This window comes from Hevea brasiliensis, chromosome 17, assembly GCF_030052815.1.
Source record: "Hevea brasiliensis isolate MT/VB/25A 57/8 chromosome 17, ASM3005281v1, whole genome shotgun sequence".
Lineage (NCBI taxonomy): Eukaryota > Viridiplantae > Streptophyta > Magnoliopsida > Malpighiales > Euphorbiaceae > Hevea > Hevea brasiliensis.
This window is the reverse complement of record NC_079509.1, coordinates 11,309,034-11,329,098: the sequence shown is the minus strand read 5'-3', so window position 1 is coordinate 11,329,098 and position 20,065 is coordinate 11,309,034. Positions and strand designations below refer to the sequence as shown.

At 33.5% G+C, this 20,065-nt stretch overlaps 3 protein-coding genes and 1 pseudogene across 5 annotated transcripts; 1 reads left to right on the top strand and 3 right to left on the bottom strand.

Annotated features, from left to right (window-relative positions):
* Positions 1–1,827: 1,827 nt before the first annotated feature.
* On the bottom strand, positions 1,828–5,884 carry LOC110650282 (replication protein A 70 kDa DNA-binding subunit B). Its single transcript, XM_021805179.2, has 12 exons — positions 5,622–5,884; positions 4,868–5,014; positions 4,452–4,670; positions 4,120–4,297; positions 3,746–4,016; positions 3,563–3,665; positions 3,369–3,493; positions 3,207–3,285; positions 2,972–3,116; positions 2,623–2,783; positions 2,400–2,517; positions 1,828–2,299 (listed from the first exon to the last, which is right to left on the bottom strand). Exons 1-12 carry the CDS (start codon positions 5,747–5,749, stop codon positions 2,102–2,104), a joined length of 1,872 nt encoding a protein of 623 aa, XP_021660871.2. The 5' UTR covers positions 5,750–5,884; the 3' UTR covers positions 1,828–2,101.
* Positions 5,885–7,073: 1,189 nt separating this feature from the next.
* Positions 7,074–10,740, bottom strand: LOC110650284 (uncharacterized). Of its 3 annotated transcripts, none has more exons than XM_021805186.2 (4): positions 10,377–10,740; positions 10,063–10,179; positions 8,073–8,944; positions 7,074–7,762 (listed from the first exon to the last, which is right to left on the bottom strand). In XM_021805186.2, the coding sequence occupies exons 3-4, from the start codon at positions 8,885–8,887 to the stop codon at positions 7,567–7,569; spliced, it is 1,011 nt and encodes a 336-aa protein (XP_021660878.2). In that variant the 5' UTR covers positions 8,888–8,944; positions 10,063–10,179; positions 10,377–10,740; the 3' UTR covers positions 7,074–7,566. The 3 variants fall into 3 exon arrangements, with proteins under 3 accessions (XP_021660878.2, XP_021660875.2, XP_021660876.2); XM_021805183.2 differs by having other exon boundaries at positions 9,411–10,179; positions 10,377–10,739; XM_021805184.2 differs by having other exon boundaries at positions 8,073–9,754; positions 10,377–10,739.
* A 2,043-nt stretch (positions 10,741–12,783) lies between these two features.
* Positions 12,784–16,081, top strand: LOC110647875 (exocyst complex component EXO70E2). The gene is made up of 2 exons (XM_021801901.2): positions 12,784–13,013; positions 13,776–16,081. Exon 2 carries the CDS (start codon positions 13,951–13,953, stop codon positions 15,859–15,861), a length of 1,911 nt encoding a protein of 636 aa, XP_021657593.2. The 5' UTR covers positions 12,784–13,013; positions 13,776–13,950; the 3' UTR covers positions 15,862–16,081.
* A 2,353-nt stretch (positions 16,082–18,434) lies between these two features.
* Positions 18,435–20,049, bottom strand: LOC110647876 (presenilin-like protein At2g29900; annotated as a pseudogene).
* Between the last annotated feature and the right edge of the window lie 16 nt (positions 20,050–20,065).

Genomic DNA, 20,065 nt, shown 5'->3' with positions numbered 1-20,065 from the left:
CTGTATTCTCAGTCATTAGATGACAATTTTAATTACTAATCTCAGAACCTTTTCTTTTCCTTAAAATTAATTATTCTGGGAAATTCCACTTGCAATTGAATGATGGTGGCACTGTTGAAACTGACGGATTTTGCTCTCCCCAGCTGTTATATATACCATTTGAGAAAACAAGTACTGAAATTATGTTGAGTTCTTAAGAGTTTCAGGCATTTAGCTCAGGGAATTAAATAAAGCCCTTGAAAGGCTCCTGATGAAGTTTTTACACGAGCGCTGTGGCATTCAAGTTTGGCTCATGCTCGAGTTGAATTGGCCTGTTTCTTTATAATGATTTTGCACTTGTTCAAGCTTGACTACCTGAGATTAAAAAATAATAATAATAATAAAATAACAAGAGAGAGAGAAAAGCAACTCTCATCAATTTTGGGTTAATTATAATTAGGGATGGGAAATAGTCAGAGTTTTGTCGGTATCTAATTCAACCAAATCTTAATAGGATGGGTTTGAGTATTATATAATCAGGTTTAAAATGAGTTTAGGTTTAAAAAATAATACTCACAATGGATTTGAGTTGGATTCAGGTTTTATATATTGAATATATGTTATTCAAACTCGATTATATAAATACTTAATTAAATATAAATTATATATTTTTTTAGTAATATTTACTAATTTTTATATATTTTATTTTATAGAAAATGAAATTTAAATATTTTATAGGATTATAAAATTTTAAAATGTAAATTATTAATCAAAATAATTTTTTATATAAATTATTAATTAAAATATATAAATTTAAATGAGTTTGATTTTTTTTTATAATAATAATTGAATTTATGACAGGTTCAGCTAGTTAAAGAATAAATTTTAATTGAGTTTGAAACTGAATTGAATTTTGATAATGTTAATCACGTTAAATTTAAATATGATGATTTTCATAAATATCTTATCCGTTATCATCTTTAATTATAAAAACTCTTTGATATTTTCTTTAAAATATTAGTAATACCCTCCATCTCATAATGATATGTTTACTCTTATTTCTATTTTCATATGAATTAAGAAAAAAATTAATATAATTAAAATAATAAAATTTATTTAATCTTTTCCTAATATACCTTTTACTTATATTGTTTCATTAAAAAATTAAATAACTCACATTATTAAGTTATTCTTAAAATTAATAAATTTAACTTTTTCAATACATATTAAATAAAAGTATATTAGTAAATTAATAAATAATTACTATTTAAAAAGGAAAATGACTTATAATTTAAGACAAATAAAAAAGAAAAATAAATATATCTTTGCAAGTGGAAATAAATATAAAATTTGTTGTTTTGTACCTTGTACTAATCAAGTACTATACTAAGTGAAGAATACAAAATCAAATTTTGAACTTCAAGTACTAAAATACTATGCAAGGAGTGTTTGAAACAAGTTTAATAAAACCTTATAAGTTACTTTGTAACTTTTAACTATTATTAATATTTTTTATATTCTTAAAGAAAGTAGATTAATTTTTCACCTTATAAATATTTATCTAAGTTAATAATTATTCCCATTAAATATTAAAACCTAACATTTAACTATTAATTTTTTAATCTTCTATCAAACACACCCTAAGATTCATAATTTTATCAAAAGACTTGGTAGCTAATGAATGCACTTATGCGAGCATTTTTTACTTGTGAAATTCAAGCCGAACTCAATCAACTTAATTTATTCTATGGCCCTAAATGTTAAAGGTCACTTTGGCTACGTTCAATCACAGTCATTTGCCTTCGTTGGTTGATAGATGCATGCTATCAAGAATATATGCCATCTGCAGAACACAACCATCAATTAATTTCTCACAATGATCTCAGAAGAAGCTGCCAAATCAATGAATGCTATTAGTCAACATTACATATTGTGTGTTAGCATATTACTCAATAGCTAAGGACAAGAACATTATACCATATTCATCAAAATAGTAATACTAATTGCCTAAAAACCATATATTGCAAGCAATTGTTTGGGGAACCGACAGCCTAAAGCAGCCTTGCGCTCTTTTCTATATTAGCCAAAAACCACTTTAAGAATAAATGATACCAAGGTCATCCTATGGAGAATCTTTCATCTTTGAGATCTCTTCTAGCAAATATCTAGATTCAGCAGCAAAATCAACTGGGGCAACAGCCCTTACTGTTATTCTTTGCCTCTTCTCGTTATTGTACTCATTCTGAGCAACACTAACCCTGAAAAGATGAGGATTCCAAGTGGCTTCTTTTAATTTCAATTGGTATGAACTCCCTTCTTTCTGAAAATGTCAAAGGAATGATTGGAGTTAGGAACTGATTCCAGATTTCACTAGTTCAACTACAATAATCTTAAGTTTACATTTCTTTGGGTAGTTCTACCTCTGATTTCAGTTTATCAAGTTCATCAGCAGAGCAACCAATGATCTTTTCTGCTTCATTGAATACAGAAACCCAACCTTCACCACTTGCATCTGAAACTTTAACTACCAGAATATACCTAGAAAACGAAATAGAAGGAAAGATGAGGCTGAGTACATGAAACATATTAAATTTCCCTTGAAACGATTATGTTATTCTCTACATATTTCACTTAGTCACTCACCTTAAACTACACTCTGTATCATTCTTCTGGCATCCTTCACACCAATATCCATCTCCAACAGCTTCAGTCACCTTCTTATTGCAAGTCTTGCAAGCCCGGTACCACATACTCTGGTCAGGCTTGATAAAACTAATATACGCTCTAATGCTGAAAAATGCAGGCTGCACTAGACAATTTTCAATTTCCATTCACCAAGTGAATCAATCAAAATTTTATCAAAGCAATAAATAGCCGTTGATCAAATCAAACATCAGGATCTCCAATGCAGAACTTGAATTATAATTCTTGCATCAAAATTTCAAAACTAAAACACATTTTATCTTATTATGAAAATCAATGATGCCTGTACCTTGTCACCACCCAAAGATGGATTGCTTGTTATTTGAGAGATGGAGAATCGGTCAGAGTACATAGACCTTGCTCCACTCTTGGTTGAAGGGCTCAAACCAGAGCCTACTGAAGCCATTGAAGTCTCTTTGCCATCAGAATCATACCTAACCAAAGATAGAACACATTTGAAGAAAAAAATAGTAAGAAAAAATGAAATCATCTTGGGCAATGCTTGCTTGATGACAAAAATTTACCAGCATCTTAGTTTATTTGATTCGGGAGTATCTGGATTGATCTGTACAATGCTTCTACCCAATGTGGACAAAGATACACCTGAACAAAAATATGAAAGAGACCATTAAAAATTGGCTTATATTTCTGATCTTCATAAACAGCCACAACGACCAGACCCACACCTTGAAAATCTCCAACTTTAAGCGATTTGATTGCAACGACAGGTGAGTTATCAGCAAGGTCAAGCAATTCCTGCCCCACATTAGTTGCAAGATCATTCCAAAGTGAGACCACAACTGTCTTCTTCCTGTATGACAAATAAACAAGTATAGCTCAAAAAATGATAAAATAAATTGGAGGAAAAAAAAATGCTTACGTCTCATCTGCAATAGTTATATCACGCTTTGGAACAATCTCGTTGTTGCTCTTTCTTCGGATGCTCATTGTTGGAGAAACACTTTGAATGACTCCAATAACATCTAAAACAAAATGGTAAAGATGTTAGGAGAACAAGAAAAAGATGAGCATCTATAGTGGATATCTAGGAGTGGGTTCTTACCAACAAGCTCATTCGAATTAATGTATGGACCCAATTGATCAATTGGAACAAAATTGAATTTTGTTTCAGGGATAAAAGCTGCTTCATTACTGGCCTCTTCTACTTCAGAATTCTCATTTAAAGCCATTTCATAATCATTTTGTACTGTTCTAAACTGCTTATTAGCAACTCTAAGAGTTCCCTTTGATATGTAATAAACCTTCCCTAACTGAAATTTGTCATAGAATTTCCTTGCAGCATCATTGAACATTGTTGCTTGTATCTGCGTACCCTGCATATAAAAAATTTATTATCCAAAAAAGTACCATTCACAAAGAAAATGAACTTGCAGAGAAACCCAATCAAATGCCTAAATAGCAAAATTTTCAACTTACATCTTCATCTGTCAACTCCACATTGAAAACACACCCTTCTCCTCTTGCATTCTTGTAAGTACGCATATTTCCTTTACTTGTGACTCGGACTTTGATTGTCCAATTGCCTTGGTAAGGATTCAGGGAAACGAGAGGGTGAACTCTTCTTGTCATGGCCATTCGAGCTGTAGGAGCCATGCTGAAATTTGGATATAAATGAGATATTAATGCACAAAACACATTGTAACATACACAAGACAAGAACAAAAATAATGGCAAATTACTAACCCTTATCAAGGTTGAATAAAACAAGAGAATTTATAAGTTCCGCAAAGCCAATTGAGGAAACTCACTTTCTATGCTGTTCATGTACTATCTGAGCGGCTGATTTTGTAGCCATTTCCCGCTTTGGTTTCAAAAGAATGCCACTAGGTTCTTTTTTTACTTCAATCTTGATCTCATGTTCTTGCTTTGGCTTGAATATTATTCCTGCTTCTTCCTTTCTTATCTCATCTTTGATCTCCATTTCAGGTGCAGGAGAAACCACTTCACATTTTGTTATGATCAAGTAACTGGAACAAATGAAAAGAATCCAATTCAAATTAACAGTTAAATCCAAAAAATAAATGAAAAGAATCGAATTCAAATTAACAGTTAAATCCAAAAAATAAAGGGGAAAAAAAAAGAGACAACTTTGTCTTAAAAACAATACAATTTAAGATGGAAGCTAATGTTTCTACAATTTAAGATGGAAGCCAATGTTTCTTACTTTTCTGATTTACTAGGAATTTCATTGACTGTATAATCAAGAATACGAATGAGACCCAAGTTTTGAATGTTTCCAGAGGTTATCTCAGAAGACAGACGGGAGTTGAAAATTGCTTTTATCTTCATTTTTCCATCATTAGCATCAAACCTGCACGCACAAGTAGAAAAGATAAGTTCAAAAACGTTTCTGTGACATATAATGAATGGCTGAACATTTATTACTTTTTGCATTATGAATATTAGTATCAGAGAACTACTAAACCAAGCAAGTTGAATCCAGAACTACTGCACAATGAATCTCATTAAATTGAGAACCAAAATCAGAGAAATACTGAAAGAGTCGATAAACAAGCCTAAGGGTTTGAAACACTTGAATCCAGAATCTTTCGTTCACAAAAGATTAGACTCATAGTTGCCCAAGTTCAACGTCATTAGTAAACAAGCTTAGAATTAGATCAAATCCAAAATAGACGTAATGATCAAAGTGAAGGAAAACAAGCAATATATATATTGTAAACAAAAACAAATGAATATAATGAAAAAGATTGCAGAGTAGACTAACAGCAAATCGTTCAAAATAACAAGCGCAGTTATCAAGGAAGCAAAAATTAATAAACACGCAACATTCCAACATTTAGCAAAATCATACAAACTATAAGGAGCCCCAAGAACTTATTTATATGAATCAACAGTGAGATCTAACACAAACCTAAATAAACAAATAAAGCAAACGACAAGGGAAAAGAGATACATACCCATAAGACTTTCCTTTAGGCTCAAGCTTGGTGATCTGAACGATGATCTCAGGGATATCAGAGAGTGAATCTGGCTTGGGATTTGAAAGCAAAGTCGCTATAGCATCTGGGCTCAACCGGTGACCCATCTCTCTCTTTGATTTGGGATTTTTTTTGGTATGGGAAGATGGATATTGTTGGATTTGTATGGAGAAAGTCTGGCGCGGAGAGTAGACTTTGAGTTTATTTGTTTTTAGAATTTTCGCAGTAAATAGGAATTGGGATTTAGGAGGCTTTTTCAGCTTCTATTGGCGCCAATTTCTTTAAATTCTGTTAAATTACTGTTCTGCCCTCCTTTAGGGTTGAGTAACGCATCAAACCCAACCCCCAGGGTCCAATTCGTAAAGATGGGCCCCATAATCTAGATTTGTACATGATTTAGGGTTGTGGCCCGCCTCAAGCTCAACTCTAAAGAACTTTTATATAAGATTTTCAGAGCGCCAGCTGCTGAAATTGTGAGAACCTAATTATTATAAAACTGTCATATATGGTATGTAGATTGATTGTTTACAATATAATTTTTCCAGTCTGAACCGAATATATGTAAGAACATGGAAAAATTTTTCATATTTTGTAGTATTTGCGATATTAAAAAAATTAATAAAAATATTTTTTAATAAAAAAAATTAAGTCAGTCTTTTAAAAAAATATATTTTTTATTTTTTAAATTTTAATAATCTTATTAAAATATGAAAATATTTGAAATAAATATATTATTAATTTAATATTTTATTTAAATAATAAAAAATATTTTAATTAAAAATATTTTTTAAAAAATATTTTCAATGAATAACATTTTTCACATGTAAATTATTTTTTAAAATAAATAAAGCCTAAATCAGTTTTATAGATAAAAAGAGACAAAGAAATGTATAATATCTTTAGAATTAGACCTAATTAGTGATTATATATCAGGTTGAACTATGAACCGAATCAAAATCAACTCATATCAACTATTTCAGTTCATCAAGTGGTCTGAAATTGGCGTATAGAGGAGTCGGTTATGGTCCCTCTTTCTTAATCTAAACCGGCTCAATTCAAAAAATTATTTTATTTTCTTTTTTTTTTATATTGAGTTTACATTTAAATACCTTTAATTATTTTATATTTGAAAGTTATAAGAACTAAATAAATGTTATCTAAAAATTTATTATAATTTAATATATCTGGAGCCGGAATTGGAATTAAATCGTAATCAAGGTGAATCACATGACCCGCGAATCTACATTCTGAACCGAAACCGCTCATGGCTAGCTCTATTTAGAATTTTGATTTATATATCGAGTCTATGCAATAATTAAAATGTGTCCGATCAAAAATTACATTTTATTGTAGGCGTTTCCAAAGTAATCTTCTGAACAAATTTTGGTAAAAAAACGCCAAAACACGAAGCTCAACCATATTTTGTCTGCATTCTGCACGTAAAATCCATGTTCAAGATGCATTAACATGAGCTTTGAGCAAATGCACGAGCTATCAACTATTACACAATTGATTAAATTTATTTACATGAATGTGTCTCAAGGAAACAGAATGATAAAACAGCCAGCGGCTATTCTCATTCTGGTGTCTGAATGAACCTATGATCGTTCCTGCTATAACTTTCCTGATTACAAGGAGGTGAGCATGAAAATTGACAAACTATCATCAAATATCAGCAGAAGCGTAAATGCTAAAAATGAGAAGCTCTGTTATGTGAAACAGTATTGAGAGAGTGTATTTTACCTAACTATTTAAGAAGATACTGAAAACTTCAAAGCTAAAGAAAATGAAACGAAGCAGCACTTTCAACATAACTTTGCAATTTGATGTCACAGCTGCGTATATTCCTATTCTACCATTTTGAAAGGGCATTGTCATGTGAACAGTACATATTAGATCAACCACATATTGCTCCTCAAGTACATTATGAACAACAAGGTAAGCAGGAGTACCATTTACCCTGAGCAGCATTTGAAGGCGCTTTAGGGGTTTCTGGTTGTGATTTTTGCTGTGAATCTGGCTCTAGGGCTACTTTGGGAGTCGGAGGTTGTGAATTCGAAGTCATGGGTGATGATGCATTTCGCTTTTGAGGAAAATCCATTTTATGATCCCCTGTCAATCTGTACATACAGAACAATTCAGTCATTTCTTCTGGATGCTACCTACTATAACACGTTAAATTGCATGCTCCACTAGAAGTTCTTTTTAGGTTGTTGGTTGATTGGAATGAGTTCGAATTTGTACCCTTCTAGTTCTTGGATACTTACGATTGAGCCAAAGCTCATTTTTATCAAACTTTAGTTAGCTTCTCTCCCTTTTCCCGAATGTTAATATTCTGGCTGCCATAATATAAATGGTGATTTCCAACATGCATGATATGCAGATTTATTGGCAAAGTTTAGTTAGAGAATTCATGGGGGCATAACTTACATTGGAAATGCAAACGATTTGACACTGGATGCACTCACATCTGAGCCGCGAAGGCTAGCAGAACGATGTGATTTATTGACAGGAGACTTTTGTTTCCCAGCATCAGCTTCATTATCGTTTATGTTTTTCCTCATTTTTGCCTCAGTTCTTTGTTCAATTTCGCCAGATATATTATTCGGTGACTGATTACTCGAATGTCGTTTACTTGAAAAATCAAACATTGGAGAGAAGGAGCCAGACAGGGCATGATCACCTATTAAACCAATCTCTCCAGATTTACCCAACCAGTTTGCTTCATCTCTAGTGAAGCTCATATTCCCCATGTGAATACTGAACAAAGATTCACTAGAAGCAACACTCCAGTCATTTGGGGCTGAAGATTTGCTAGCAAATATAGAAGATGGAATCCTGTATGAGGGGGAGGCAGTTGTGTTGGCCGGTCGCTCCATCAGCTGCGTTGTAGGAGATTGTGTTGCCAATTCTGTGTTTAAGCTTGATGCGTTACTAGAATGTAACTCATCCCTGGGAATGGGGCTGGAACTGACCGAAATTCCATCTACATTCTCTTCTGAAGCTAACTGTGTGCCTTTCTCATCGTTAGGTGAGGCTGTCCCACGTGGGGAGAGGCGGGGATCTTCAAATGAAGAAGAAGAAGACGAGGAGGATGAGGAGCTCAACTTCTTTCCATGGGCAAAATGATTTTCTTCTATAGAATTTGTGGCAAGATTTATCTTCAAACCTTCACTAGTTTCACTGCGATGTTCAGATCCAATTGCTAAAGATGTCTGTTTTGCTTCAAGCTCTGAAGGTCCCATACCATCTCACATCACGGGAGCTCATAAAGCAGCAAGAGAGAGGACAGGTACTTCAAACTTCAATACATAGAATAAGCAGAGATCAAATGGCAACAATCCACTTTTCTTATCATTCAATGCAAGTCTCAACAATGCTGGAAATGTTTTCCATGTATAAATGGGTTGCATTTTGATTCCAAAAAAAAAATGTTAATAGAGTTCTCATGCATCTGAAACTTACATTTTTTTCCTTTGGGACTAGCATAAAATGAAGATCCAACCTTAAATTAACTTTTCCATTGCAGGAGCTTGAATTGATATTTGTAAATTGTGATGATAAACAACCCCAATTATTGTCAAAGAGCTGATAAAACTAGTGAATTTTTTGTCCTAAATCATGATGTTATTCATTTAAAAAATAAATCTAAATTCAACAAATTTGGTCATTCCACAAAATTCATAGGAAAGAAAGAGATGTATATAACAAGAAGACAATTATGGAATAGAAATGTGAGGAAATCCAAGAACTATAGATATTACTTACAAGCGAAAGCAAAAACACCCTCAGAAATCGCCAATGAAGGGTAATCTGCAGCCTCTCCTACTTGTTTCTATCACCTTCGATCAATAGAGGAAAAGAAACTGATAGCAAAAACCAAGAAGGTATAACAAGCACACGGAAGGGGTAGAGAGAACCAGAAACAGAAACAGAAGGGGAAGGAGAGAGAGAGAGAGAGAGAGAGAGAGAGAGAGAGAGAGAAGAAGTTGAGTGGCGAAAGAGGGGTGTGAAAGGATTTAATGGTGCGGCATGGTTTTAGGCATTTGTTTCTCTCACTATAGAAATAACGAACTCCTCTGGATTTGGACATTGCTTGCGCGCCATCATTCCTATCCAAATCAACTTGTCCTCTAGTTTACACATCCCATAAACGACAACGACAATGCATAGCATCAAAAGTTAAAAATAAAAAAAAATCCCCCATGCAACTGCATTTTCCAAGATTTATTCTTAACCTCCGAAACATACAATTTTTTACTTTGTACGCATATATACGTGTACGTGTGTGTCTTCTGCAGTTCCTGTTTGTTGGCGAAAATGACCCATGCCTAAACTTTTGCATTAGATGTAATGTCAAAGTCTATAAATGCATAAGACCCTATGAATGGATACTCTAGATATACGTGATGACTCTAACCTCTGAGGTACATGCTCGAGTGGATTTAGAGGACTAATTGAACTCTTGGTCCCTTATTCAGATGTTGCTGGACTTGTTTGGCTGCCCATTGAAGTCTGGGGAATATCATCCCTTATTCTGCAGTGAGGTAATAATTTTCCCAGCAATAAATCAGAACAGAAGAAGCAATGACCAATGTGATAAGTATTGAGGATATCCTTAATCATAAGTTCCTTCACAATAATTTAAATCAAAAGCCAATCATATTTCATATTAAACCTCCTCATGGTAAAGAAAAGAACATATGCCAATTGCATTGGGGACAAGATGCTTACTGATATTTTCTCTTTCAAAGCCGCGGGTCAAGGGATTCGTTTGGGAGCTGGAACTTGATCTCGATCGAGCAAGAAGGGATACAACTGAGTTCACTGAGCTTGGTTTGGAACTCGAGAAAAGTAACGGAGCGACCGATGAGGACGAGCCGGCTCTTGCCCCAAAAGTAAGTGAGCTGACCACCGAATTGATTAGTAAGCTCGCTTCCGAAGTTGCATAGGAGCCTCGCTTTGCGGAATGACATGGCGATTGGCAAATGAGCTCGATACAGAATCGTAGATATGGAAAAGGTCCGTTCGGGGCACATTGAAGGAAGTAAACTTCGATAGGCCAATATGGTACAGTTGCAATTTGCTGACAGAGAAAGGAGCGCGGGGAGGGATGGGTGCGCACGGCGCAGAATATTTGATACGATGTCGTTTCTTAAATTACAAAACAGCCCCTAAAATTTGGTCTTTTTACAGTTAAAGCGGGAATGTCTGATAGGTAAAGAAAATTGCTATTAGATTTTTCTTTTTATAAAAATTGAAAACAAATTTATATATTTAATTTTTTTTAATAATTAAAATTTTATGAAAGTGAGATATATTATATTTTAATACATTAAAAATATAATATAATTGGCCAACATATACTGTCAGTTTCCAAGAATATGCTGAAGGTAGGTATGTTTTTCAAAAAATAAAAAGATAAAATTATTATTGAATCAACGCTCAAAAGTCAAATCTCCCTAATCAAAGTTTCTCGCAACATTCAATTAGGTTTTTTTATTCAATTAATTTTGACCAATTAATTTATTAATAATAAAATCTTTTTTTTTTTACATAAAATTAGTTAAAATTTTAATTAAAACAAAAAACCTAAAAATTTAATCCAACAAAACTAAGAACCCTAAGTTAAGTTTTTCTCCATCAATCCAAACTAGATAAGCTCTTCAGCAGCACTTCCAGACCTTGTTCCAAATCCTGACTCGTAGGCTATGCTTTTGCGAACTTCGTTGCAACTGAACCACAAAGGAAGAAAATTTGGCAAAAGACAGTCACATATATGTGGATAATAAGCATCGTTTTATTTAGTTGTGTATAAATAGATTAAAAAAATTGAATTTTTTATGGGAAACGCAGGAAAGATATTTATTTAATTTGTATTATCAAATCAACGCTGTATTATCAAATTAACATTTTAAATATAAAATAATATATTTAGATGGAGTTTAGTAAGTTATATTTCTCAATTTATTTTTTAATTTATTATACTTTAAATTATTTTATAGATATTATTATATTTTATAATTTAAATACAATTTAATTCTTATAAAGTTAATTTATATATATATATATCATATTTTTTAATAAATAAATTATCTATAAATATATTTTATTTGTATGTAATAAAATATTAATTTTAATAATAAAATATTTATTTTTAATGTTAAAATTATTTATTACTATTAATTTAATAAAATTAAGAAAAAAATTGAAAAGCTCAATTTAAATTTTAAAATATAAAATTAATATTTTATTTTTTAAAAACTATAGAAAATAATATTTTAAAATTTTCACAATTGAATTTATTTATAATTATAAGAAAAATTCATATTTAATTCACACATTTTAATAAAATTAATTATTTAGTTGTTACATTTTAATATATATATATATATATATATTAAATTATTTCATTCCTCAATTAATTTTTTTATTAATTATAGTAGTTAAATTATTATTTAATATTTTTATTTTAATGAAATTAATTACTTAATTTATATATTTTAAAAAACATAGTAATTACTGTAATTTAATTTTTTTTAACTATTTAATCTTTTAATTATTTTTTATGTCTAAATTATTTTAATCATTCTTTTTTTATCTCTCTCTTCTCATATTTTTTCTCTTTTAAATCCACACCATTCTATCTTTTATTCTCTTTATTTTTATCTTTTGATAACAATTATACAAATTATTTGTATAGAAAGGTTAATCAATTTTTTTTTAAATTTTTAAGTAATAAAAAATTATTTTATAATAGTAAAAACTTAAAAATAATATAAAAAATTAAATAAAAATAATTAAATAATTAAAAAAATATAAATTTAAATTTAATCTCTACATAGTAAAATTTTTATTTTTATTTAAAAATATATATTTTCAACATATTACGTTTTTTAAAATTTATATAGCTTAAATAATTATATTTTTAAAATATAATATTTTAATTAATTAATTTTTTTAATACATAAAAATTAAATAATAATTTTATTAGTATTAATTAATGAAAAATTAAAAAAATTTAAATAATTTAATAAAATTAAAATATATAAACTAAATAAATAATACGTATTAAATAATAATTTTTCTTAATTATAAAGTTAAATATTTGTTTATCCTAATTTTAATTTTGGGAGTACCGGGCTATTTGATTTGTACTCTTTCCTTTTCCGTACAAGAGAGAATAGCTGGTTCATTGTCATAGAAATTGCAGAGAAGCCGCCTGTTAACATTTCATTGTTTTTCTCCAATACGCATTTCCAAAGTCCCCAGCTTCGTGCTTTTGCTTCATCTTCTTTGCCTTGGATTTCCTTTTCCAACTTTCTCGGCTACTTTCTGCCTGGAGACATCATCTGCTCGAGAAAAAGCCAAGTAAATTTCGCTTATTTCCCAGAAAATATTTTTCTGTCTTCTCCCTAATTTTGTTACTAAGTGATATAGATCGAGGGGTTTCGTTTTTTGGATGATTTGATAATCTTTTGTTGTTTGTTCGTATGATCTGTGCATGATCTTGTCTGCAACGTTGAGTTGAATGAGGATTCTATGGTTTTTAGTTTTATGGGTTGTTTTTTTGTATTGTTAATTGAAGCAGTGGTTGTATTACTGTTTAAGAACTATAAGTGATGGGGCTTTAGTACTTTTGACATTTTATTTGTTTCTTTAGCTAATCCATTATCTGGGTTTTAGATTTTGTGTATTTGTCAAGGGTCTAATTTGAGTTTACTGGAAAACCTTTTTTCCAGTATTATGGAAAACTTTTGCAAGAATTTGGTAAATTTCTTTTGTCGAAATGGTGATTTTGTTCACTTGAAGATTTTCTTTTACCATGTTTTAACTGTTTGTCTCATCGTCAAGGCTTTGCGTCTGTTGCTTTATTTATTTATTTATTTTTTGTCTCTCAGTAATCTTCATGACTTCATCTCTATATGCCATGCTAGAATGATTGAATGGGTTAGGTTAATATGATTGATAGTTGACTCTCTTTCTCTTCCTCTATATCTGGGAATGTGCTTAATTTGAGAGAGAGAGAGAGAGAGAGAGAGAGAGAGAGAGAGAGTATTTTGCTTCTGAGATTAGAGTCCTCTTTTTTATCTTTTTCCAATTTTCTTCTTCTGGTTTTTCCTTTGTGACCAGAGCTCAGTTCGGCCCAAGTCATGGTTTCTTTGCAACAGTCCATATAATATTTCATGTGACTTTGGCAAGGACGCATTTGTTGGTGGTTTTGCTGGATTTTATTTGAGGCTTATTCAAGATTTACATTGTTATTATCAATTCATTTTTCCAATTGTCCTGCTTTTCTTCTCTGGTGATGTGCAACTGTCAAACTATCATGCCAAGCTATGAAGCAGAACAACATATCATTGCTGCGACTCAGCATATTCTGAAGGCATTAGGGGCAAGTAAGAATCTGAGTGATGAATTTAAAAGAGTACTTACTGAGCTTGACTCCCATTTGTCCACAATGACTATAATAACTGAAACCGAGGGAGGGAGATTTTCTGAGATAGAGGAACAACTCAAACATGCTGAGAGAAAGATTATTCGTTGGGAGTCAGATCCATGTCTGATATGGGATTCTGGCCCCATGGAAGCCACTGAGTATTTACAAGCTGTCAACGAGATTCTAATAGTGATAGAAAGTCTGGGTGGTCTGTCCTTGAGCGAGAATGGGAAGCCAAAGGAGATTGCTTTACGAGCTCAGAATGCACTGCAGAGAGCAATGTCAAGACTTGAGGAAGAGCTGTGCCACATTCTTTTTCAACATAAGCAATATTTTAAGCCGCAGTATGTTTTGCTTCATTCACGTGCAGAAGGTGTGTTTTATGACGAGTCATTTGCTTCTGTGGAAGATGAAATAGTTGATGAAACATCCCAGAGAGATGGGGAAGACAGAGAATCTGCTGAATGTTATCTAGATTTGGTTGATCCATGTGTAATTCCCAATATAAAGTCCATTGCAAATGTTATGTCTGCTTCTAACTACATTCAAGAATTTTGTGAGGCTTTCATTGATATCCAGAGAGAAGCATTATATGAATACTTGTCCGTTCTTGAAATGGAGAAACTCAGTATTGAGGACGTTCTGAAGCTGGAATGGGATTGCTTGAGCAGGAAGATCAAGAAATGGATTTGGATTATGAAAGTTATCATTAGCGTGTATCTTGCTAGTGAGAAACGACTTTGTGACCAGATATTGGGGGATTTTGGTTCTTTCAATTCGTTTTGCTTCATTGAAATCTCAAAGGATTCGGTTTTGTGCCTTTTGAATTTTGGCCAAGCCATAACAACCGGACCTCAGAAGCCTGAGAAGTTATTCCGCCTGCTTGACATGTATGAGATTATGGCAGATCTTCACCTAGAGATGGACAGTTTGTTCTCAGAAGATAATGGTTCTTTTATTAGAATAGAGTACCACAAACTTTTAAGTGGATTGGGTGCTTCTGCAAGGGAGACCTTTATGAGATTTGGGAATGCCATTGCATCTGATGCATCTATACGCCCTTTCCCTGGAGGTGGAATCCATCCCCTCGTGAAGTATGTGATGAATTACATGAGGCTCCTCCCAGATTATTGTGATACTTTCAATTTGCTTCTTAAGGACCAAGATATAGATGAATCAAATGCTGTTGTTGAGATTGATAATGGGCAGGACTTCTCTTCTTCCACTTCTTGCCCAATGGCGTACCACCTTCGGTCAATTGCTTCCTCTCTAGAATCCAATCTCATCGATAAATCCAAATTATACAAGGATGATTCTCTGCAGTATATTTTCTTGATGAACAACATCCATTACATGGTCAAAAAGGTCAAAGACTCTGACCTCAGGCTTTTCTTTGGAGATGAGTGGATCCGAAAACATATTGGGAAGTTTCAACAACATGCTACAAGCTATGTGAGAGCCACTTGGAGTTCAGTTGTTTCTATGCTTAGAGATGATGGAAATACAAATCTTAAAGAAAGGTACAGGAGATTCAGTATTGCTTTCGAGGAGGTATACAAAAACCAGACACGCTGGTGCATTCCAGATCTTCAGCTCCGGGAAGATCTGCAAATTTCAACTTCACAGAAAGTAATCCCTGCTTATCGAAATTTTGTTGGGATTAACAACAGAAATGTTAGTGACAAGCATGTTAAGTACACTACAGATGATTTGGAGGAACTGCTCTTGGATCTTTTTGTTGGATCACCAAGATCACTGCATAATTCACGCAGGAGGTGAAGTCTCAATAGTCTTGATTTTTCACCCATTTTTTTCCTTGTTGCCTTGTTTCACAAATTGTGTAATTATTATCAAAATATATGTTGAATTATCCTTAGCCTGTTGTCAAAATTAGCCTGTCGTCAAAATTTCTGAAGTCAAATTTGATTGTAGTCTTGTATCATGTACAACTTGCATATATTCTTTGTAATACATAAAATTGGGAGGATGGATGCAATTACTTCTCTCTCTCAAATGAATGCATGTGTGCGTGTGTATCTGTATGAATTTGTACGCATTTTTATGCACACATTGTGCCCGTTTCAGTTGCAGTGACAAATCCTGGACAAGGGTTATTGTAATATTACCCTTCTGATAGAATGGTGAGACAGGATCAAATGCTTTGTCATATAGCAGGGCCTAATGCTCATTAAAATTACAGTATTGATCAGGCCAGTGCTAACATGCATAGTTAATATGAACACTATTATCTACATAAATCTATGTACGTATGCAAGATCCAACAACATACGGCCTTGCAGGCAGTGAGAAGGTCAGCTTTGAACGGCTTCTTGCTCATATTGACGACGATAGAGGCCACAAATAATCTAGTGAGAGTTACTATCTGGTCAAGGGCCAGCTTCGATCCAGATCCAGATCCAGGCCGGAATCACTGGTTTTCGCAGGGCTGCCTCACGGTTAGGATAGGTTTTGGTTCAGCCTGTGGTATTATTAAATTATGAGAAATTTATAGATATTATTTATTTAGTTTTTAATATGAAAAAATAAAGGGATTTAAATATAAATTCAATATAATTATAAAAAAATTAATTGAAATAGGTTGGTATTATTCAAAGCCACTAATTTCGATTTAAATTCAAGGACAGAGAGGGACTGAAATCGCCCCTCACACTGATTTTGAGTTAATTCATAAATTAAACCATTGATCTGATTTGATTTTAATCTGATTCACAATACGAACCGGTCCATGATCGAGTCTAAGAGCTGTCCCGCGTTGTTGTCCTCTTGAAATGAAGTTTTGTGGTTGGGGAGTTGCGTTCTGGAGGATCATGACCTCATGTGCCAGATGGCTGCCTCAAGGGATAATAAATAGCAAAACAGCTGATTAATGTGATGGGTACATTCAGTTGAAAAAAAAACAAAGGATTAGTACATTCAATGTGGTATAAATTTAAAAGAATGCACTGAGAGCGAGAGGCCTTGTGGTTTTGCTGATAAGACGGCAGACTTGGAGATGTTTGAGAAATTCAACACGGTGGCGTTGTAGCTGTTCCTTATATTTTAACAGGTGCAAATAATGCAGATTAAACACATCTCCCGAATATAGGTGGAATGTAATATAAATACTGAAATAGGATTTAGTCCAGCCATTTGGAATGAACAGATCAAGTTATTTTAAAGTTTTGTGTATGAACTACTTCTGACTTTTAGGTGTGAATGATTTCTATTTTAAAAAACAGAGTTTTAGATATAATCTTAATGGGACCGATACAACCCATCTGCATAACACACCCCATATTGCTCATGAATAAGCTAATGTTAATGATCATTCAACTTGTAAATTAATTTCATTTCAATAATAATTTTATATGTTTCTCACTGGTAAATTAAGATATAGCTCGTAAATGGCTGCTCCACAATGGAATCTTAATAGGATGGTGAAGTTGATGACTGATGCCAGTCGATCTTAGGCAAAGCCAACCTCTAAAAGCAAAAAGGACAAATGAACTTTCTGTCCACTTACCATAGTGCCTCTTATCACTCTCTGGAAAGTGGAAACCATCGAATTGTACGTTGGTTCTGCTATATAACAATAGTAATGATGAGGAAGATACAAATTTTTGAGATGCTGCTTCATGCACACTGGATGAATAGACACATTTGGTTTCCAGATGAATAAGAACTTCCTGGTTCCCCTGGAATCAATGCGTCTGGCTCTTGCCTCTACCATTTTTTTTTTCAGATTCACTGGGATATCTTCTATGTCTATTATTAAGGGTTCGTGACTGTTCCTCCCAACAATATATTATCTAAGGATCAAACCTTAATTCTCCCCTTTAGCAGTGGGCCTTGTTATTGCACCCAATACTAGTTGGTTGCCCCTACCAATTTTTTCATACCATAAAGATTTCTTTTGAGTCTTTCTTCCAGCATTTCTGGCTTCCAAAGCCATTAGAGACTTCTGAGAAGTGAGCTCCCAAATCCAATAACACAGATTTATCACACGGTATTAAGAACCTATTCGTCTCATATAGTTTGTTCTGTGGTTTCAGCAGTCTTCCAACTTTTAATATCATGTCAAACATGCATCCTCTCCACACTCCTTCTGACACCATCTCAAGGATCCATTTATCAAACTTTAACCAGCTGATTTCCTTCATTTTTTCCCCCTGCTTTTTGTTGTGAATTGGTCTTCTTATGCTTATTAATAGTCTGAAATTTCTGTTTTTTCAGATAACTTGGACTGAAGAACTCATTCCTTAATGCCAAAAGAAACCTCAAATGATCAACGCAAAGACTCGAGACAAGCAACAACTGACTCAAGTTGATCACTCCTTCATGTTTCTACAACATTTTAATCTAATTCTCACAGTGAACTATGCAATTACTTTGCAAAAGAATTTAAGTTACAAGAATAAATGATGAATTTCAAACTCAACATCTTCTATGGCTGGCAAAGTGTTAAAACTGCATGACTTATCATTCCTAAAACATCACAAGGCTCAAAGAACATTTAACAACAAAAGCTTCAAGTAACAACCTAGTCAAGAAATAAAACAGCACGCCTAGTACAATTGAAACTGGAAGAGCTGGCAAAGCTTTCTCATAAAACGCTAATAACATCAGTGTAATGCCCAAAGCAGCAATTATCGCAAGGTAACATGCATACGCGGTCATAAAGTCATACATCGCTGCTCGTCCAACTAACACACTATAGAAGACAAAGTCCCCCAGTCCCAGCTTGATGGCACCAGTCGACCCCAACCCGATGTCCTCTAGCAGCAAACTTTCACTCAATACAGTGTCTCCCTGTCCATGCAACTGAACACCACCCCTATGATCTATTAATGGTGCAGAAAGCTCAGCATTCCTTTCCATAACCTGCCCCTCTTCAGCTCTGACTAATCTTGTTGTCTGATGACCAACATCAACCGTACCAATGGTCAAGCTCGAATCCAAAACAGATGCAAAATTCAAATTCTCTTGGGAACCATTTCCTAAATTTCTCCTTTCTCTCGAAAACCTCCTTTTAGCTACACTGTCCCAGAGCCTGAATCATGATTAGTCACAGGCCGAGCCTCGTAAACTAATGCAGGGACATCTTCATCCCTAGATATCGCAAGCTCGAATAAGAGCCTTAATGGCCCAACAGGTAATAAAACAGCAGCAAGGTCATATAATGCCATGGCAACCAATAGTACCCAAGTAGTCCATTCAGGTAAAAGAGTAAACCAATAAGCAACCAAAACCCCAACAACAACCAAATACACCTGCTTAACAAATATAGCCATTTTCGGCATAAACACCGCCAATACACCCACAACAGCAAACTTGAACAAAGCCACCAAAAATGTGAAACAATCTATAGGAATACTAAAATCTCTTATCAAGAACAAGGCAATTTCACCACCAGTGAATCCCAAAAGAATAAAGGAAGAGACCCATGTAGAGTTTCAAGAACTGAGTGCATCTAAGGTAAAAAAGAAGCACCAGATCAAAAGTAACAACAGGGACTATAGCCACAAAGAAAAAGGAGTTCAAAAGGGCACCTTTGAGCTTATCCCAGAAGGAGTCCGAGGTTGTCCCAGTGTAAGGCATGGTAGCTATGGTGTTTATTGTTGTTGATGCTGATGAGGAGTCTGCATTGAGAATTGAGACCAGAATCACCACAATGAACATGCAGATTGAGACTGGTGTTAGGATTTTGATTATTTCTTCTCCAATAGAATCAATAATGCTCTTGGGTCTTTGGATTTGGGCCATTTGGGTGGTCAATTTTTGGATCAATTTGGGATTGATGGGGTGTTTCGATATCTGATTGATTGGTAGTTTAACGAGCAATGGAATGGAAGAATTTACTTGCAGACGTTTGGTTGCCTTGAGTCTTCGGGTGTGAGGCCTCCTTCCAGCAGGATGGTGGAGCTGAGCTATTAAATGTGAATTTGGTCATTGGCAATTGTCTAAGAAAGGTCCATTATGATAT